Consider the following 23,091-nt stretch of genomic DNA (forward strand, 5'->3'; position numbering starts at 1 on the left):
CTGTGCCCCGGAGTATTTTAAGTTTGGAAACATCAGACAGAGCAGTACGGGGAACATCCCTGAACTAGCTAGGTCTCTACACCCCTGTTTTCTGGTTCTGTTCCCCTAACACTATGCTCCAGATATTTAACAGATACACTGATGTTCCCGATTTCCTCTAGTATGTTTTATAAAACAGACTGTCTATGAAGCGTGAAACTATTTCAACTTGTACTTCATGGCTACAGAAAAACCCCAGACAGACATATATTTCCCCACCCCGCTAATCCACAGTTTAGGAGAAAACAGAGTCATGGAAAAGATGACTTATACAGTACTCCATTATCCACAACCCCCACACTCTCTAGTCTGAGGATTTCTCTGAACTTCCTTGTCAGATATACTCTCAAAAGTTAGCATCATATTCAAAAAGACATTACAGCTCTCTTTAAATAGATGTACTAGTGTTTGAAGTTGCAAAACTAATAATTTTCAAGCTTTTGCACTCAGGAGGAAATGTCATTTTAATACGAATAAGACGACTGACTGTATGTACAAGCCAAGATAAGATTTCAGTTCTTGTTTATCAGAAACATCAATCCAAAAGAAAGCTAAATTGAGAACACACTTCTACTTCTATGTGCATTTGAAGTATGTACAGTGAAAACACCAACACAGCCTCCATGTGTCAACTAGAGAAAAATGCAAGCAAGGATGAATTTTAAAGTACCTGGTAAACAATCCTTAAATCGAAGCCCAAAATAAAGCTAGAAAACCGCTGCAAAAAACAGCTGATTGCATCATATCAAGTACTCGAAGAAAAAAAATTTTTAATTCTCAGTACACTAGAGTATCAGCTTTTTCCTCCTTCAAACCCAGTGAAATCATATTATCCAGAATGTACTGAAGAACATTTTACATCTATTTAAGACAAAAAAAAAGGAAAGAAAACCAGCTCCATCTTTTTGTGCTATATCGAGGCATACTCTTTATAAGATTGTGTTGTGTAGAAAACATGATAGATGAAAATCATTACTGATAATTCAAAATATATTTTTTAAAAGGGGAGCCTAGACTACTGTAAATGGCACACATAATACCCACAGATGACGGAACATAATTTAGTGAGGATATTCAGCTGTATGATGTAAGGGAGAGGATAATCAGGTTTCCCAATTAATAAGCTAGAAAGAAACCGGTTCTGAATAGGTCACCATTTGGAACTTTGGGTAAGTCTTGAAAATCTTTCAGGAAAAAAGTTACAAGAACAATCGAGTATTTCAATGGTGCTCTCTTCAGCGACCCTACCTAATATGTCTATTAAGTACAAGCATGCAAATATAGGTCAATCCACAGGCACATAGGATCCATGTTAAAAACAGTAAGATAGCTGTGATGAGTGGCACCAACAATTCTGATGATTAACACTCAAAAATGTTGCTTTCTGAATTACTAAATCAAAATCCTGAAGCAAGTTCCTGCTAGTCTTCGTCACACTGCTAAACACTAAAGTAGGCATGTTTTTCCCCCATTATCTTAGCTGAGCTCAAAGAATTTTTACAATATTTAGTAAGAAAAAAAATTAAAGTATTTCCCCTTTTTAAATTTACACAGATGTTTAATTAGCTTTATTTACAGAGCGTTTTTTTTCAGTCTCCAATAGTGCCTAGACAGCATCATCAGGCAAGAGTGCCAGTTTTAAAAGAGAATCTATATAGAATCCTAAAAATAACAGATGGTGATGCTCCTCCAGAAGGGGCAAGCTGGACTACTGAAGCAGCTCTCTCTACATGGCTCAGTTACTCAGGAGTAATTCTGTTGCAGTCTCTACATCCCATGATTTTGAAGACAAGGCCACTATTACTGCATTCTGCAATGAAAAGACAAAAGCAATGATTTTTTTCAGTGTGTGAACCTGCAGCTCTGAGAAGTGGCAAGAAAATTCACAGATTGATCAGAACATTAGTTTACCATTTGCTCAATTTTAACTAAGAAGTTATAGAAAAATTGTTTGCAAAAAGGCAGGGGTAGCTCACAAGATTTACTCATAACATAGTATTTTAAAACTCTGATCCTTAAAAATAATTAGCAAAACAGAATGATTAGACCTACAAAAGGTCACGGATGTAGCAAGTCTTACTTTAGTATACTACTGACTCCTTGTATTTATATACATATACTTGCCCTGCCCCTACTGAAAAATATTGAGGTTATATATACTTACCCTATCAAAGCCCATAGCACAAAGGTTTTCTATTTTTTTGGTGTATTCTGGACTAGAAACTGGTGCTCCAGCATACACATGTGCCCAAAGTCGAGCTGTCTGTTTAAACATTTCTGGATTTTGTTTGTACTACACAAAAGAGAGAAGGGGGAGAAGGAGAAAGTTAAATCAACTCAGCAATCCAACCAAAAAGCAAGATGATGTGGCAGATTGCAATCCATCACTCTTTATACAGTATCTTCAACAGTGTTTCACACTGATCATGCTGCTATTTTTGAAATGAAATTTGGACGTAAGGATTACACATAGAGTAGACCTATGCAAGCGTTTGCCTTAATGCATTTGCCTTTAAGTTAAATCACACACAATAGGTATTTCATGTGTACAATCAGGTACTGCTCTCAATTGCACTGATCAAAAGAAAATTAGCTATGTTTACCACAGCTACTGAAAATTTACATTCAGTATGGCAGAGCACAAATTACCCCTCTGTTAACATCTCCTGAATGTACATAACTGCATACTATTCTAATGTTTTTCTTAATCGCTTGAAAATATGCCCGGTTTTATACACTTCAAGTAGGTCTACAGTTTCTCACTCAGGGCTGACATTTTACTACCAGGCTTCCTCCTGAGAATAAGGATATTGATAGTGTACATGACAAAAGAAGAGCTGAAAAACGGGTGAGCAGGTGCAAAAAGCTAAGAAGCTTCAACTCTTTCCATGCAAGCTATTATTTGCCAGAAAAAAAAAAGACACACGGTACATAAATATTATTTTGCACCAATCCCATCACTAACAAGTAACAGAACAGACCTTATCACAGAGAATTTTCAGCCTGCACCAAGAACTCAAAAGCCAAGAAAGCAGGTCACCTGCCATAAACTGTACTTAAGAAAAGCAAGATGAGTTTCCCATTTTAGCAATTTTCATACATAGTATCAAGCTTTTTTCTTTTTTTTTTTTTTTAAAAGACTCTTTCCCTTAATCATTACACTTTTGAAAAACGTAGATATTGTCATCTCTAGATATATAATAAATTTTAGCACTAAATAATAAGACAAGATATCGGGAAATCCATTATTCAAATATTTAGGTATACTTAAGGACAGAAACAGGGCTGATTATCAAAGCTTTTTATTAATACATGAAAACAACTATTAAGTCTATAAAGCACTGACAAAGTGAAAACAGTACTTTTTACCGTTGTACATTTCATTTTCTCTCTCCTACACATACAACTACACTGCACAGTGTGCTTTGTACACCTCCCACTAATTCTGCTCCAAATGAAGTAATTTGTACATTTACTACCTGTTTATTAATGGCATTAAAACAAACATGGGAGACAATTTATTGTTGGAAATAACTCTGTGTGTTCTAAGTACAGCAGTCTGTAATAAATTTCTTTGGTTGTAATGACTAGAAAAGAGGAAGGAGTAAGTTAAGCATCAGTAGCATCCTGACACACTATATTCTACTCTTAAGAGATCTTCCCCCAGTTTTAGTTGTTTATTTTTTAAATATTTTTGAGAACACTGCTAAGCATAAAAAGCAACTAGCTGAAGTGCAAGAATTAGTCATAACTGCATTTTATTCAGAACTAGGTGTCAGTGTTCTATAATTAAAACTCCTTTACTTAGGTACCCGTAAATATCTAGCTTCTCACTGAATTGAGAAAAGCCTAAAGGCACCTTTTACTGATGTCTCTCTGTTAGGAATCTGAGATAGTTAAAATTGCTGTACTTTAAAAAAACCCAGCAACTAACTGAAGTAGTTTTGACACCAGACAGCTGGTGTCTGAAAATGCTGCCGTTATTCAAACAGGAACTCTCCCTGGGATTCAGCCCAAGAGCTTGTAGGACACTGCCATTTACCTGGACAGCTTAGTAGTCTAACACATAGCTTAGTAAACTAACATAATGAAAAATAAGTATGGAGGATAAACAAATTCACAAGGAATTTTTTTTTTGGGTGGTGGTAGTGTTAGAACAAATCTAAACTAAGAAGGATGCCACCACCAAATAAAACACATATGAAGGAACTGGGTGCTTTCATGCAGGTATTTGCAGGGAACAGGAGAAACTGAATTCTCCCCACATCAGCCATGCCACAGTCCCACTGGTCACATACCCTCATGAAGTTCTTTGCCTGAGAAAAAACTCTTTCCAGCTCAAGCGCTCCTAGAGACTGTTATGATTCCCCCACAGAATTCTACCATCAGGGCTAGAAAGGGAAACGCTATTCTTGTTCTTTGTAAAAAGGGAAAAAGTGGTTTTGTTTAATAGCATGTGACAGCAAGTGCATGCATCTGGCAAGAAAAACCAGTGCAGGGACATGCCTGGTGGCCTTGCTGGCCTTTGCAACAATGCTCCCTGCACAGAGCAATTCAGTCTGACAGCACTGTTCAGGGACATTTGTTCAGAGCAGCCTTACAGTACTGCAGAATCCCACACGCAAGCCCTTCTGTACTTACTACTGACTATAGCAGTAACAAACAGCTCTCCTCCACCCAGTCCTGCAATGGGCTACCTCCGATTTCCGTGTTCCCCTCCAAATCCTAACAGGTTTGATAAACCGCTAACCTATCGTCCCACAGAGATTTTTAGAGGGAAGGAGTACACACCATGTTACGCTACCCTGAAGGGTCCTGACTTCCAGGATATATAGATGAAACGGATGCTGGAAGAACCTTATACTCGCTTTGTTCTGTTGCTACTAACAGCCTTACTAGCAGTCGATGGGGAAGCCAGGCCTTTACTCTCTCTCTCTCTCTCTCCCTCCCTGCACCCCTACCCCCCCTCAAGTATGAAGGAAAAGAACATGCCATACTTGGAATTTTGTTGAAAACTGTTGGACTATTAAGTTATGGAATGACTGTTCCTGTCTTTCATCAACACTTTAAACAGAACCATGTCAGTCCTGGTATGGCATAAGACTCAACTGACATTGTATTACTTTTTACAGGTTATTGCTACTGTCTGAAAAGTAACGATCCCTGTGATTATAGAATTCTACTGATACCAATTCAACCAGTGACTAAAACGGTTATCCCAAGTACTTACAAAGGCAAAATACACAGGATGCTTCATTCAGAGAACAGGCAAAAGTAATTCACGTAAAGCCATTATTCATAAAATTTTGACATTAAACAAATACAGTGCTCAACAATATTCATATTAATCTGGAAGAGGAGTTACATCCCAAACCAAATCCAACGAACGCCATCAAATTAAAACACATTTTAAACTAATTTAAACAACATTGCTTTTCTTACGCTAGAAGACTTAGATTTTAAGAGGCAAGTTGTACTGGAATTCATTTTACTATGCTGTTATCTCCTGACACTTCTGACAAGCTAAATAAGGAACAAAACTAACAAAATAAACCTCCTGACACTGAAAAATAACTGCTGCTTCCTCTGGAATCCAAACAGTAAAGAGCACAAAACACTGTAGTAACTCACACTTAGTTGTAAAGGAAATTTCCAATGAATTCTTCAAAATCTTTATCTCCCCCAAGGTTTGGGACCTAATTTGAGTTAGCAAAGGTTACAGAAGTGTTACAAATTCACAGCCAACCGAGTATCTTACCTGGTTTGCCACTACTGCATCCTGTGGATCATCTGGTTCTGCAGCTGCCAACAACGCTTGCAGTGATAACAACACCGTCCTTAGAGTCATTGCTGCTGCCCTAAAACAAAAAAATTTCAAAATGACTTTACCAAATCCCAAGCCTGTACTCACCTTTGCTCCTGTACTAGTATCACAGAAGACACAAGAGTATGTGTACAGATTGTAAGTCTAAGAATAGTAACTTTAAACTGCTGCGGCTTATAGGTATTACAATACCACTCCATAGATATATTTAAATAGGGTTTTAAATGAGGACTTTCTTATTAACAATGCTTTTGGACAATACAGTCCTTGACCTACACATTTGACCATGCCCACTGAACAGAATTTTTTTCAGATGAAAAAAAATAATAAAAAGGCAATTCAAGTTGGTGTCATTCTTCCTTACTACCAGTAACAGCACCTTATGTAAGGTCTAGGTACTGAACTGGTAGCCCACGTGTGCTCCCTCTGCTGGCATTCTTCATAGCAAAATAGCATATACAGAAATAGCGACCTGTGTTTTAAATACTTGTAACAGATAAATAATTTTATATACTAGATATCTTCTGCATTGATCAGTTTTAATACGATTTTATTTTTTTTTTTCAACAAAATTCAACCATTTACATAGTGAATTACTACTATAATAAAAGGGTTTGGCTATTACAGAATGTGCAGTTGAAAATATTATCTCAGCTTCCTCTCATTTCAACCTGACATGACTGTCAGAAGCAGGAAAACATCCTGTAGTCATGATGATGCTGTAAAGTCACTCTTTTGCCCCTGTGAAAGAACCCTGTTGAAGGTAGCGTAGTTCTAGAGTTGGAACTTCTAAAGTTCCAAGATCTCATAATTTATCTTGATTTCAGAAGTATACCTAGAGCAAAAGACTTCCATAATATAGTAAAAGTAGAGGTATGAAATTGTTATACACTGTAAATCTGGAAAGCTGTAACATTTTAAATACACAGATTAATTAGATTTTGACCACGAGTACTCTCTCTGATCTACCATTTCAGCAGGCACACACTGGAAACCAAATAAAGACCCCAGTGAATCTGTGAAAGTTCAGTATTTCAGTGGATTTGAACGAGTTCAGTAGCTCTTAATTGCTGTGGGGAAGGCACAGACAGATGTTCAAGCCAAAACACAGAACTGCTTACTCTGCTTAAGTACTAGTAGAAAGGTAAGTGGGTAAATGTGACATCTTAGATTTGAGCAAAATGGTTATGGCACATGAAATGTCAGAGGAAAGTTGTGAAATGTAGGCATCCAGTTTCTTACAGACAAACCATTCAAGTTTCAGTCAACAGAAAATGGTTTCTTCTTTTCAGAAGACTGAAAGTAAACACAGGGAGTCTGTTAGAGTAGGTGTGGAACAGTTTGACCAGAACATCCAGATACAAAGGAAACAAGTTTGCAAGTCTATTCCCAGTTTCACATTTCAGAAATATATGTATTTTCCAGTAATTTATGTATTTTCTAGTACCAAGGCATTGTATTGAGATACTCCAGTACAGTATGCAGATGAACAAAGAATAGATGCTTGTAAAACGGAGGTACATCTGTGACACATCAATATTATATTCCTAGACGATTACATTTACAGCTTTCCTGCTATGCCACTAACTATTCAAATATGGCATTTCTTCCCTAATTGTTTCTAATTCTAGAAGATTTTTTCCTAGAAACTTTTTTTTTAGCTTGATAATCATCACTGAGTTTTAACAGTGCAGTGTTCTACATCAAAACGCAAGTGAGAAACATCCCAAGTGACAGAGATTTTAATTAGCACATATTGTCTCATTCCAACTGCTACATCAGCTTCAAGTCCCTCAAGCTGAACTTTGGAGGCTTAAATCTTCAAAAAACCCTCATGCTTTTAGATCTGAATTCTACATATAATTCTCCTTTTCCAAACCTACTACTTAATAACTAAACTCCACCCTTGCACACCACCCCACCACACCTCCCAAATTTCAGATTCTCTTCCAGTTAAATTTAAGTATTTCAGGTTCCAAGCCAAAGAATGTTTCTTTAAATCACAAAGCTGGGGATTAACTACTAAGATCATATTTAATCAGATGAAGAACACCTAGTCACTGAAACATACCCTCAGTTGTGTGATGACAGCCTGGTTAACACAGTAAACTAAGAGTAATAAACATCTTGTTTTTCCACACCTAAATCACACACACAAAAACTTCAGTGAAATAACATAGCAATATTTTTGCTTTACATGTACCTATGCTATTTTACTCTCGTAATTTCTGTTCTTTGCAATCCTTATTGGTTTATACAGTCTTGAAATTAATCTAGTTAATGTATGCATTGATGACAGTTCACAGTGGTCTCTGCTAATACCAAATGAGTGTAATGCAACATGTTTACTATTTTGGCATTCAGGTGTCACAGAATGCTAAGTCTTTCAGGCATTACTATGCTCAAATGGATTTAACCCTTTTTATTTTTATGCAGTGAATTTGAGGAACTACCACATCAACAATACACACTATAAAAGCTCAAGTATTTTTTCCCAGTTAAGGAATTCTATTATGCTAGTTAGTGGAGTTTTAAAGATAGACTTAACACGAAATATCTATCAGCTATAACTAATACCACAATAACCTTCAAAAAATGCAAGCTGTTCTGCACCTTCTTTTACAGAAATCCTTCTACTTTAGAAACATCTGAAAACACTGCCATTATTTAAAGTAGAGAAGACGACAGGAAAGGGGTTGTGGCCCCTTGCATTGCTTTTACATGCAATTTACTTCCATTTATGCTGTATCTTCTGGGAGTGGAAAAGATACCTTGGGGAGCAGAGGGCATTACTAAGGACCAAATTTGCCATGGATGTCTAGAACACAAGTTCTGCGCTGGCTCTAGCTGGCTCTGGCTTTCCAAGCTGCTAGGCCCCTTCAGCCCTGTTCATCTGTTATGTTTGTAGATTTTTATATATAGCATACTGAGACGTGAACTTCTGTTCTGACATTCCAATTTCAAAATGAGTAGTATAAATAAATACCTCATCCATTTGGATATGCAGATGGCTATATGCTCAGAAAACTCAAAACTCCAAAATAATAAGGTTATAGACAAGACAAGTTTAGTTACATACGTAGAAAGGTTTAAAAATGTAGTTTACAACTTATTTTCAAGTCCCATGTCTCAAAGTGGCTTTCACATCTCATGCATAAAAAGACAAAGTCTTCACTGGACAGAAATATTTAAAGAAGTAAGCCCTCAAATCATAAAAGAAAACCTGTTACAGCTTCACCTGCTGTCAGTATTGACAAAAGGAAATTAAAGTTTGCGATTAATGGTAAAAAAATCTGACATATTTCATACAACTATTGTATACTCATATAATATTTTCTACCTTTAGGACACCAATTAGTTTTCCACATCAAAGAAAGTAAGAAAGGCTTGTTATTTTCTAAGTAGCTTAGTCTTAAGTTTTCAGACATAAATGAAAATTCCCAGAAGAAACTGGAGGGACAGCTAAAAATAGATTCTCATTTCCCAAGTACCTTAAAAAGCTCTTCTTCCTACCCATTACCTTATTTTGGGAGAATAAAGTGAATGGAGATGACTGCCCAGAACTATGTGTATAGACACTAGTAAGACAAGACATGTTCCTCATCAGCAAAAAGCAAAACCAATTCTCATCACCAGTTTTGGAGGAGAATCTGGGCTGATAGTGACACAAAACTAAAAACCCAACACATACCCCCAGACAACGTCCTCACAAGCTGAGAAGAATGTGCTGGGGGGGGGGGGGGGGCGGGGAGTGGAAGAGTTGTATTCTCCTTAAAATGAACTTCCAGTGGAAAAATACATGCCTTTAACATTTTCTAGTGCTCCTCAAGGGTTTATTTTTTCTAGAATAGAATCCTGAAAAAAATAGATTTCCAGCTCTTCTCACATTTGAAGTTTATTTCTAGGTGTGGATTTATGTGCAACATCTCATGGAGTTCAACCAATCCCCTTTGGTAACCCAAGCTAGCTGCATGCTCAGGGTTTAGGTTTTTTCTCTCCTCCTTGCCAAAGGCAAGGTTTGGTTTCACTCCTGTCAGACTTCTGTCTAATCTGTTTTTAACTGGAGCCTCACAAGATTTTTTCTGAAAATCTATTTTAGTTGTTTCGCCATGCTGGATATTCTGCATACTAAAATGGCTTTCCAAACTTTCACTGCAGGTTGTATTTGCTTAGACCATCATTCTTTTTACTTCACTTTGGATTTTTCCCATGGTTCCCATCTTCCTTGGAATACAACAGTCAAAGTGAAGACACTACTCCAGTGGAAGCCTGACCAATCATAAATAAAAAGCAGACAGCTTGTATCATGAGTTTTGCAGGTAAAACTTTCTACATCCCAACACCCTATTTGCCTTGCATATGACAGCACAGGCCCCCGTTTTCTCCTAAGGTTTACAATAACCCTTGACTCCCACCCCCATTTCAAAATGCTGCCGCCTAGCCGCTATGCAGGCTTGCAAGTTTGACACCTACAAAATGCGAGGAAAGACCAGTAACATCTACCAGTGAGCTGCGGAGAGCTCACTACAGGGAAGCACTGTCCCTCTGAGAACTTCAAACTAGGAGCCTCCACCCAGAGATCCTATCCAAAACCAAGGCTTTCTATAGGCATTACATTTGTTAAACAGCAAGGGAAACCTGGACTGAACCAGAACAAAGAAAGCTGATAGATGTTTTATTCGCCTACACTTTTTTTTTTTTTAAGGTAATATCCTGGGGCATTTCCATTAAAAAAAGAGCACCCCTAGTTTGGGTTAATATAGTGATAATCTTAAGAAGCACAGCAAGCCAGCTGTACCCAGCATGCCTGAGGTAAGAAATCTCTTACCTTTCAACGAGCTGAAAGAGTCCTAAAGAAGATTATGAAACACTGCCAATTTTTCTTCTTCATATTTAAAGGCTAAGTGATTTTCCATTTAGCATGTTTTTACTTATGTTCTGTACATGTCTATCTGGAAACAACCTTGCCGGTTACTTGGAGAGGTAACCCAGCAGAACAGCAGGAACAGCTGCAGCCAGCACATTGGTGCTCCACTCTGTCAACAAACATGGCTACTGAGAACAGTTTATTATTTAAATACAGTCTGCAATATTTATTCTATTTGTAAAATAACTAAGCTTGTTAATCCAAGAGAAAAGCTCTGGGAACTTGTACCAAAGGTTTATGGAATCTGGAAGAAGGGAGGAAAAGAATAAAGCCTTTGAGTGGAAGCCTGTTGTATAGTTACTATTTACAGGAGAAATACAAGAATGGGCACCCGTTAGGGAAAGAAAAATAATAATAGAATAGCTTTGACATAGTGCTGGGGTGGGGAAGACAGCCTACTCACTGAAGAGTTCCCTCAAACAATACTAATATTCTCTGCATTTTTCTCAAAGCTTTAAGGAAGTTCAGGCTCAAACACCCTGAACAAAAACCAGCAGGTTCAGATACCCAAGAAAATTTTATTACAACAAGCTGGCTGTTGCTTATTATATATCTATTTTTTATATATATATAATATATATCTATTAAAAATAATAATCTCTGCATCTCAACTAAAGCTGAAGCATGAATCCTCCAGTACAGCCAGTATGAAAAAGATATTCTTATTAATTTTTATTTTGACTGTGTCACAGTTTAAACCACAGCCTGCAACTAAATACCAAACGGTTGCATGCTCACTCCCCTTGCTCTCCACCCCCTGCCCCAGTGGGGAGAAGAATCAGAAAAAGGTAAAACCTGTGGGTTAAGTAAGAACAGCTTGAAGTAAAGTAAGAAAGAATAAAAAAGGAGACAACAAAAAGAGACACAAATAAAACCCAAGAAAAACAAGTGATGCACAGTACAGTTGCTCACCACCCACTGACCGATGGGTGCCAGTCCCCAAGCAGCGATCAGCAGCCCCCGGCCAACTCCCCCCACTTTATACACCAAGCATGACATTCTATGGTATGGAATATCCCTTTGGCTAGTTTGGGTCAGCTGTCGCAGCTCTGCTCCCTCCTGGCTTCTTGTGCATCTCCTCAGCGGCAGAGCATGGGAAACTGAAAAGGCCTTGTCTTAAGAGTAAGCACTGCTCAGCAACAACTAAACCATCAGTGTGTTATCAACATTATTCTCACACTAAATCCAAAACACAGCACTGTACCAGCTACTAGGAAGAAAATTAACTCTATCCCAGCCAAAACCAGGACAGACTGTCAAAACCACAAGAGCCAAGAGTTTTTTGTAGCCATACACACAGACAAAACACAATCACTTCGTGATCACTGCTCAAGGGATTTATGCAGAACTGCTTTCAAGTAATTTAGTTCTCAGGTTTCAATGAACATCACTAGATATATTTTATATCCAAGTATAAAATTTTGAGACAGAATACTAACCTGGAAGATAAATATAGGCTACAGTAAATGAAACCACATAACAAAAGTCATACCAGATCAGCATAAACAGTACTCCTACAAAATCATACTCCTATTTTAATTCAACCAGCCAACAGTAGCTGTTTTGCAAACAAACCGGCGTAACAGGTATTTACAAATCTAAACGTGATGAAAATCCACAGCTGCAAAGAGTTTCAGCATCAAGCATATAGCGTGGGGAGAAAGAATACCATTAGACTTATAAAAAAAAAGAATCATTTAGAGGCATTACTTTGCAAACTGATAAAACCTCCTGCCAATATGCAGAACAATACCTTAAATACGCTCATTAAAATAGAAAATCATTATCATAGCATGGGTGAGTAGGAAAGGGACTTTTTTGTAAACTGTACAAACACATTAAAATCTTTGTATTTGTATTCACCATATAAATGTGTATTTTATCAGTTTATTAACTCTTTAAGAAATCCCACTAAGTCCCACAGGCCCAAATTCTGTCCCTCAACTCCCACTGACCCCACTGAAAGACATAGATATGCATAGGAATTTGAGACTTACATTTGAACACAGCAACAAGAGCAGCATTATTCAGTTAAGAGCATTACAAGTCAATGAAGCGGCACTTCAGAAACAGCTTGTTACTAAAAGATTTGACAAGAGAGACTGTGAAGCTAAATACATTTTCTAAGAACACAGCCATTAGAATATTTCAGAATCGCATTTGCCCCATTTACCTTTCAATACCTGGTGAAATCCATCAAATATTAAATTATCCAGGTTGAGGGGGTGTTGCTTGGGTTCTTTGTTTGCTTTCTAATGAAGCTATCTTTTTATTCAAACCACTGTCCAACCTACATATGCAGAAAACTTACACGGTCATGTGGGCATTTCTCAGTGTAAACAGCATATATGGAATAACAATAAACAAACTGTTTAAATAATATTAACCATTCATGTGGCTCAGGAAGTTTTAGGAAGCTACTCATAAAAAAATTCTTATCACAACACTGAAATTCTTCAAACAAGAAAGGATGGAGGTAGCCACAACAGTTTTCTCCAAAGGACCTGAAGCTTTCCAAGCACTTCAACAATGTCAAGTGATTTTCATTTACCATCCTACAATTGAAAAAAACAAAACTTACCAAGAACACCACTAGAAAATGAAGGGATCACTACATTAATAATCATTTGAAAACAGGATTATATTGTATAGGAAGCCTCCCACCACCAGCAACAAATTCTGTGAAATTCTTTTCTTAGAGTTTCCAAATGAAGACAGTGTTTCAAAGGAAATGTTTAACAGTATATAAGTGGCATAATATTCATGCTCCCTGTGCCAGCTGGTTTAAATACACAGAAGGCAAGATCTTGTTCCAATACTCTTATTTTACATACAAATCTTGGTGAGAAAAGGTATTAACTTTTTTTTTTTTGTCAGGCAGAACCAAGACACAGAATTAAGTTATCTGTACAAGATCTAAATTTCAAAGACTACAAGAACACAAGTCAAATGTCCTCTCCTGTTCTTCCTTTCCAAATCTCAATTGTTTAAAAATAATTGAGTTTAGAGTACAATCTCCCAGGAAACCGAACTTGCACAGTTAAAGAGTCATTAATCTCCAGTAGAACTGTAGGGTAGTATGAATAACTAGGTGCAGGTACAAAAGTGCACTGGCTTTACTGATAAAAATCACACCACGTACCATGGCATGTATATTGAAAATTCTACTACCTGAAAGAACATCAAGTGCTCCAAGACTATAAGACAAAACATTCAGTTCCAGAAAAAGGCAACAGCTTATGATTATTATGAAATTGTTTTAGTAATTTACACTATCCTATGCCACATGATTTGCATAATCTTCTCACTCTGTAGAACATCAATACACTGGATGAGTCACCTTGCAAGACCTCAGCTCAAGCTTTCTGCCCTAGAGTTTCTCTTTCAAACCCAACTGATGTCTGCTTGGCCAATAGCAGTCTTGATGAAGTTGTTGAATTTACAAGCATTTGCAGCTTGTACAGATTAGATAGTGATATTATCTGGTGGGGAATTACAGTCCTATTCTTTTGGGGGAGACATGGAAGAAAATAACAAAGATTAATTCCATTCATGTTAGATACCATGTCTATCATTATAATTGGTGCATAGGACCTTCAAACCACGTGAAGTCAATCCTTGGAAAAACAAATGAACAATGACTTCAGCTGTTACAGTTTGGACATTTACAGGTCTATTCCACAGATTTTGGCTATTAAAACTTTTTCAGTAACAAGTAATCAAAAGACAGCAACTGACCAGCAACTAAAAGTCAAAAGATTTAGAGAGGTGCAAATGATCAGTATTATCAGTGACAACCATGAGACAGAATCAGTACAGCCAGTCTCTTCTTCTCCCTTTTCTATTGCTGACCTGTTACCTTTTATACTCCCAGACTCACTTCACACATTGTTTTAGCTCTCTCAGAACTAATTTTATTTGGAAGCAGAAGGCAAGAATGATAATGAAGATAAGCACTTGGGGTTTTTTCTGCTTACACCTCTGGAAGCTGAAAGGACAAAATTCAGAAGGCAGTAAGTAGCATTTGTTAATGGAAAAGAACTACATAAACAACAATAAAAAAATAACTCCTACAAAAACACCCAGAACAACAACAATGAAGTGTTTACCCAAACCCTAGTGTAAACATTTTTGGAAAAGCTCTCTATGCATATAATATCTACTCAGTACTTTCCAAAAATCACCACGCAATCGTTTCATTTGCATCTTTTCAACTCAAAATACTACAGTGAAGTATTGTAAGCTTTAAGAACATCTCAAAAAACAAACACAAAGCGAAAAAGCAACATAAGCTGTTGCTTCCTATCCAGGACACTGGAGTATTTGATTTTGCACATTTAAATCCATATGGAATCTTACCATTGATCTTTCAGAATATCCAAACAAATGGCCCCAGTGACTGAGCTAATATTAGGATGCCATATTTTGGTGATAAACCGCACCTACAAAACAAGACAATTTTAAAAACCAAAAATGGTTATTAAATGCAGTATATTAAGTAAACATTTAAAATACACTATTCCTAATAATGTTATAAATAAATGCTAATTTAGGACATAGCAAGCTAAAAACCAGAAATAAGGCATATGATACCACTTATTTCAGGAGGCTTCAAGTTTGCAAGGCCATTTGTTAGACAGCACCTTAGTTTACTCAAAAACATAATGGACATCAAATTCATCCCTAACTGCTTTTACATACACTGTCATATGTGTGTATATCCCTGCATCACACAAAGCTGTTTAGAAATATCCTCCAGTAGTATCAGTGTTTCAACATAAGCAGACTGTCAAATACAGACTTAAAAATGGACTTTCTAGCATTTACGAAGTGAGACAAGTCCCTAAACTCTTAACGTAGGCATGGGATCTCACCGTTCAGCTAAATTGCTGGTAGCTACAGAAGAATTACAAAAAATTTCCTTGGCGGATGCCACCACTTCTACAACAGTCTCATTACCCATACACAGAAACCTCTTCAAACAACTAAACCTTAATTAAGTTACAATTATTCTTCTTTGCTGTTGAAAGTATCAAGTCCTGGCATTCATTCATTGATCATGTGCACATTTTTTCAGTAAAATCAAGTGTATGCATGCTCATAAAGCATAAATAAAATCAGTTTCATTTTGGTTTTTTTTAAAGACAGAGTTAAAAGCAGCATTTTCTTTTAAGAGTCTCAAAACCCAAAGCTGTCCTCCGAAAGGAATATATACACACCTTTAGAAATTTCTCCTTCATTTTCTTCAAACACCTCATTTCAAGTTGCACTTTAACTGCCTTCTAGTGACTTTGACCTATCTCTGTTTCTCATTTCTACCTCCTCAACCCAAAACTCTTCACAAACATCTTACATGCAGCACAGAACTTTCAACTTTGCCCCTGATCTGCAAGCAATTCAGTGCAGAGAACACATTATTTGTCAGGCACTACAGCAAAAGACTGTACATCCAGGGCTATAATAAAATCAGTGCAATCATGGTGTATAAATTGGCAAGACCATAACAGTTTTGCTTTTCAGCACAGAAAATCAGAGATCATCACTCTGAAAAACATAAAAAGCCATGTAAATACTAGGTAATTTCTCATAGTGAATGACGGGTAACAATGGCTGTCAAAGCACATACTGAACGAGATAAAGAAATCCTTCGGATGAAAGGCAGGGCTAGACACAAAGCAAAAAGGCCTCCAATTCAAGACTCCAGACTCAGCAGTACTATGCTACAGTGCACTGAGCTTCTAACAGCTGTCTATAAACTTCAGAAACGGAAACCACCAAACCCTAAAGCAGCAACTAAACCATGGTCCACAGACCCATCTTTCAGCATCTACGAACTGTTTCAGTTCTCCTTATTTTAGCTCCCTCCAGAACACATGCAGATGAAAGAACTGAAACCAACGGATATTTCATTAGGACTTTCTTTCACTCTAGCCTCAAGCAAGTCATTCAAAGGACAAAAGCCAAGGAGCTACGAGCTACTGGCACTTCTCCCTTCCTCCTCTTCTCTAGTTTCTTCCCAGTATTACATACCAGGGTGAAAATAATCAGTATCTAGGACACATTCATAGTTCAAAGACATCTTTCAGGCAAACGGAAAACCAATCAAGAAGCAGCGTCAGACAACTCAGGAGTCTGCTGATTCATCAGAAGCCACTGAAGAGTGCACTAAATCAGGACATGGGAATATACAGTTGCCACTGCACGTGGCTGGAGAGAGCACTGTTCAGATTGATCCATTTAGAATAGAAGCAGAATCACAAGTTTTATACAAACCTTCAATGGAGTTGCAGTAAGACCATTATATTTCTCTATTGGTTCAAGTCACACAACTGTACACCTCACTATTTCATTATTAGTAGAAACTTGGTAGGTTACAGCCAAGACTACTAAATATAAGTTATGGAGCCCAAGAAATTAAAAGAATCAATATTTATCTATTACAGCATTTCTTCAACGATACTGAGGGGGAGGGAAGGCAGTTTTACTTCATGTAGAGACTATGGCTATTTGAAAACTGTATTTCTCTTGCCAAAAGAAATTACTTGAGGGTCAATAATAAGGCACAAGCTCCTCCCCAGAATTTGCTAGTTTGTACTTCTAGGAATAATCAGAGTGTACTTCTGATCGGACACAGCTATGCATTCTGCATTATTTCTACCTAAATAGGACAGCTCCAATGCCTTTCTAGAGAATAAAAGAAAAATGGAACACGGGTACTACAAAGAGGCTATACATGCAAGCAAATCAATAAGAATACTCAAAACCAACTTGTTAGCCAAATTATTCTACTCAAAAAAAGTGTTTACAGTACCTTAGGAGGATTAAACGGATATGTTTCTGGAATTTTTATTTCTAGTTGATACCTCCCACCTGCAAAAGACAACAAGTTAGAAAGTAAAAACAAAAACAACATTACTCAAGCTTAGTCTTTCATGACAATGAATTTTACTTTTCTAAATGGGTAAGTTTTCAAGTAACTCAAATTTACTCAGAAGTATTAGCTAGAAGATACTTCTAAATGTCATACATTTTGTAAATAAATGCATATAAAGTCAATTTAATAAAGCTGTATTTGCTTATGCAAATCAGAATCTGTATTTCTTTGGTATATTATATGTACATTCTCCTACAGTTTCTCATTTCCAGTGTTGTAATTTCCATAATCTATTTCCATAAAATGCATCAAAATGTGAACAAACATCCCCCCAAACAGATGAAGCAACAGGCCACAGAACACTCAGGCTGAACACAGGGTATTATATTATTTTGACTCTCTTCTGATACCTCACACCAATAAATCTCAAAATTACACAACTGAAAATGACTGTATTTCATTTTTCATTTTCTGGAACTCACCATTCAACTAAGTCATTTAAGAAAAGCTCCCATGCTTTGGGGGAGAAAAAATAAAATAATGAAGGAGGCTCCAATGTTACTATGTTCTACATTACTGTCTGAAGCAGTTAACTTCTACTCCAACTCTGCAAACACTGACATACTCCTACTATTAATATAGTTTGTAGGATTACAGCATGCAGTAAAGGATAGTATGAGCACGGCAGACACAACCACCTTCTACTGCCCTTTTCTAAACTTCTCATTTTTCTCTCCCCATTACAATATTATTACCTGTGTCTATTTCAATTACAGTTTTGTTAACGTTCAAGTTTACTATCAATCCTGATGTCTTCTAGAGCAATCTCAAACTATCTCTGCCTGCTTACTGAAAATCATTTGCCAGGCAGTAGTTTAATAACAAAAAGAACACAGTATAACAAAACATTTAACACAATTTAAACTTTTTTACTTAGAAACTGAAAGCAATTCTCACTTCCAATTTTTCTCCTCATCCTACTGCTGTTCTTTGAGAAAGAAACCTTTTCCCTTATTCAATACACTTTGTTACCATTTATAAATTCCTTGAATTAAAGTTGAAGAAGCTGCAAACTATTTCCTTTGGGACTTCAAGAGTGATTTACTCTGTTCAAATCACTCTATACAAAACCAACTCTCAAGTAGCCTCAATAGAGGCAGCAAGTTTCACATGTGGGAAAAACCACTCAAAGGAATACTCTGAACAGTTATAGTCTATGGCACCTTTTAATCTGTGCCAAAACGCACATTAGCAGCTAGTAATAGCTCTCACTTTTAAAGTGTAATTCAGTCTAATACATGACACCTGAAACTGGTTAATATCAGTTTGGCATTTTACACTACCTTCCACAGCTGTTCTTTCCGACTTAAATACTACAGTACTAACTTGAGAAGATATTATAGAAAATACAACAGAAGGCAGGCAAATAAATCCAAATTTGTAATAGTCAATGTTTAAGTTGATGGCTTGTCTGCTTACGGGACAGCACAGGCGAAATATTTTTGAAGATGTACATCAGCAACAGACCTTAAATAAGTTTGCTTTTCCTTTTGTCTGAATTGAAGCATAATTCAGCAGCATTTTTTCCTAAGAAACAGAACAATTACACTGTTGCTGGATTGCAAAAATTCACCAGTCCCTGTATGATTTTACTGCCCTCCATTTTGTACGGTAATATAAAACCTATCCTTAGCTATTACCATTTCTTCTGCTTACCATGAAAACTTGTCTTTACAAGACAGACTATTACAGCCTTCTGCATAACAGGCTATTCAGCCACCAATTTTTTCCACCTGGAACGCACAAGTCCAAAAGATTTTAAAACTGCAGGGACGACTGTATAAATGTATCATCGTGCACTGAAGTTTACAGTTCAAAATATATGCTTTAAGACAAATTGAATAAATCTGGATATTAATTTCCTTAATACTACATTTAAAATACAAGTGAATAACATTAACTCCTTCATGCCAGTATTTCTGCAGATTTTTTTTTAAAAGGTGTATGCATACGTATGGCTTTTTCATAGCTATTTAATACTTGATTGAATTAAATAGTTATTGCAGAATATCCCTTCTGTACTCCTACTATAACATGTCTCACAACAGAGAGAGAGTAGTTTTAACTATTTTCCTTGAAGAAATACCCTATTACAAATTTTACAGTTACTGTGGCTCAAACTTGGCTTGAAATTTATACCATGATTACACATCCACTAATCTAGACTTTCAAAGGTCCTCTCTCCAGACATACATGTTTTAACATGGAATGCAGATGTGTTTCCATTTACCTTGTGCCTTGCAATATTCTGATAACTGATCAATATGAGTTGACACCGACAGAAAAATAAAAGCTGTAAAATTTGTCAACAACAGATGGCATTCTTCCTCTCAGTCATAACTCAAACTGAAGTCCTGACATCACCTATAAAAGAATTCTGCAGCAGCAGTTTGTTTTCAGATACCTCACCAACTGTGTTCAACAACAAACAGTAGTGTTCTTTTGCTTCACAATGGCCCTAGAATTCCCTCCTGTGTCACAGAATTGTCTGACCTGAACTACTGCATTAATTAGTTTTTCTTCATAAAGCACTTCCTGCTGTGTCATTGTTCAGACTATAGATGACAGGATTACTGCATTAGTCAAAAAATGTAAGCTACATACACTGCCAAGACCTTCATAATTACATACAGGAATAAATGCATGTAACTATGACACAGAAATATTAACATTCCAAAGTAAATTATTCAAGTGTCAGGAAACACCAGAAACTGGGGTGCTGTAACCTTCATTTTGCTCTTGGTGCATATGCCTTCTAGATTAAAGCAAGCATACGATCATACTATTTTTTCATGGGCTCCCTCCCATAATCACAGTACACGATAGTTTTAGCCCCCCAAAAGGTATATTTACAATATCCTCATCATTAAATGTACTCATATGTAAGTATGCATGCATTTCACATCAACAAACTCCACACTAAATACATACTGCTGATTTTTGTTAGCAGGATATGCTGAATATTGAATACACAGTGCTCAGCTTTTGAAAATTTGGTCCAGCTGAATTATCCAGCATTACACAGAACCCAGTTCTCCAGACAGACGTTCAAATCTTTTTTTACCCTCTTTATGAACTGCTATACAGTTTTTAACTTGACATATGAATACATCTTTCATTTCGAATAACTCAATTTGTTCTCCAAAAAAGGGCCATTTTATTAGCTGAGGTAGTGCTGACCTGGAGGGGGGCAGGGGGGAAGGCAAGCCATACAAACCAACTCGCCTGAGGATTAACTCTGAATGTAAAAAAACCACTACCACCAAAACCCCACAAAACATCACCCTCCCCTCACCATTGAAATGTTTCCCAGTATCCAATTAACTTAATTTTGCAATATTTGTATTGTATTTGCAATAATTGTATATAGGACTTGGTTTTACAAGAGCAACTATATTTGCAAAAAAAACCCCAACTGTTACACTTAACAGAATGATCCACTTCCAAACAGGTCACCAGTACAACAATGTATTTCAGATCCATGGCATAGTTCTCCTTCTAAATTGAAGGCACATGTTATAACCAGAAGAAATTACCTTCTTTTAGACATTGTCCTCTGTCAGCTAAACACTACTGGCTGATGAGATGAGGACAGAGATGATGGGGGAAAGTGTAGGGGCACAGGCAGGGACCTGCCGTTACTTGCTGGACAGCAGAGGAACTCTGGGACTCAAGCTCTGGAGGGAAGCATCCTTACCATTACAAATGCTTCTGCTTTTCTGTTCTCTCATTTCCAGGCTAATTTCCTTTCTCCTCAGCTTCTGACACCTTTTTACCCCTGCCCAATATTCTCCAGTGTCAACATTCTCTATGTCAGGCTGTTTCCTCATCTTTTATCTGCCCCGGGCCCCGGGCGCGGTGGGGCAACACAGGCACTGGGGAGACTCTCCCTGCTCTCAAGTCCAATGCTGCTGCACCAGCAGCTCCTAGTCCAGAGAAGCAAATTACAAGGGATGTCCTCCTTAGCGAAGGTGCAACAACCAAATTTTTCCATCAGTAGTCACTAACACTTTCAAGTGCATATACACCTACACAACAATTTTCAGATATTTACCCATTTGATGAGAATTTATTTTTCAAAATAATGACAAATGGCACGTGTCTGGTCTCCGGGCAATACTCAGGTCCCACTCTTGGCTCCAAGGCATAGAGCAACTACAGCAACTGGAAACTTACAAAACTGTTTTCATTTCCAACAAAACAATTTATTTGCCTGTAACACTCCTTGAAACTTTTTTTTACTGGAAGTTCAAAGAGAAAAAGCATAGATCATAGAATGGCTTGGGTTGGAAGGGACCTTTAAAGATCATCCAGTTCCAACCCTCCTGCCAGGGGCAGGGACACCTTCCAGTAGATCAGGTTGCTCAAAGACCCATCCAGCCTGGCCTTGAACACTTCCAGGGATGGGGCATCCACAACTTCTCTGGGCAACCTGTTATAAATCCTCGTTTGTCACCAAGGAACTTCAACAGAAGTTAAAGTAGCCTGCCTGCTCCCTATGTATTACATAAAAGCAGAAAGTTTACAAGTACCAGCACTATTGAGTAATTTGGTGTCTCTGACCAAATAGGCTATATTAGCTTCTGTCAAAGGTTCAATATGTAGTAAGTTATCTTGCTTTTTTCCAGACTGAAGAGATGCACAATTACTGATATCAGCTTTAATAAACAAGAAAGCTGATAAGGTGTCATTTTTTTTAAAAGAGCTATAGACATGAAGTTCTCCTATATGGTCATCCTCCCCCAGTATAAATTAAGTATTTGGACCCATGGATGCCTAGAGAGTAATCCCAAATTTAACTTGCAATGGCATCTCTCCTTGAGGAAAAGGCAACATGTTTTTGAATGACCACCACCTTAGATCACAGAAATACATGTACAGTTAACATTAGATTCTAAAGCTCCATTTCTTGATGCTTCATGACTAAGGAGCTTAAACTATCAAGAATGTAAACAAACAACTAGAAGTCAAAATTGTACCAATTACACTGCACAACTTATACCTGTAAATTAACTCTTGATATGGGACAGTCTATCCTACTGTAGAACAGATCCATCTTCAGGCAACACCAAAGTTGAATTGAGATATTTTTCAAGCTTAGAATTCGTATTAAAAAAAAAAAAAAAATCAGACTATTTTAAAACATGTAGGTCTACACTTTTATGCTGTAAATTAATTTTTACAAACAAAGCATCTCAAGACACATGATGCGAAGTGTACAATGACTGCATACACAAAAACATTACTTGCCTTCATATGGTGTGTCCGGAGGTCCTGCTATTTCTCCTCTTAATTCTGTAAAATTCTCATCTACAAGATCTACTTTAATTTGATTTTTGCTCGTCTTAAAAATAAACAGAGAAACAG

The 23,091-nt window shown here is 37.1% G+C and overlaps 1 protein-coding gene across 4 annotated transcripts in view; it reads right to left on the bottom strand.

The window, feature by feature from the left end:
• Positions 1–485: 485 nt before the first annotated feature.
• UBE2K (ubiquitin conjugating enzyme E2 K) overlaps positions 486–23,091 on the bottom strand; it is a 42,999-nt gene continuing 20,393 nt past the window's right edge. For 3 of the 4 annotated variants that reach the window (XM_055700780.1, XM_055700779.1, XM_014276840.3), the window contains 6 exons: positions 22,975–23,068; positions 17,602–17,660; positions 15,150–15,232; positions 5,798–5,897; positions 2,204–2,332; positions 486–1,849 (listed from right to left, as the gene is read on the bottom strand). In XM_055700780.1, the coding sequence (XP_055556755.1) occupies positions 1,775–1,849; positions 2,204–2,332; positions 5,798–5,897; positions 15,150–15,232; positions 17,602–17,660; positions 22,975–23,068 (540 nt within the window). In that variant the 3' untranslated portion in view covers positions 486–1,774. The remainder of the gene's footprint in view (positions 1,850–2,203; positions 2,333–5,797; positions 5,898–15,149; positions 15,233–17,601; positions 17,661–22,974; positions 23,069–23,091) is intronic. The other variant, XM_055700782.1, reaches the window with a different exon arrangement.

Source organism: Falco cherrug, chromosome 1 (assembly GCF_023634085.1).
Source record: "Falco cherrug isolate bFalChe1 chromosome 1, bFalChe1.pri, whole genome shotgun sequence".
Classification (NCBI taxonomy): domain Eukaryota; kingdom Metazoa; phylum Chordata; class Aves; order Falconiformes; family Falconidae; genus Falco; species Falco cherrug.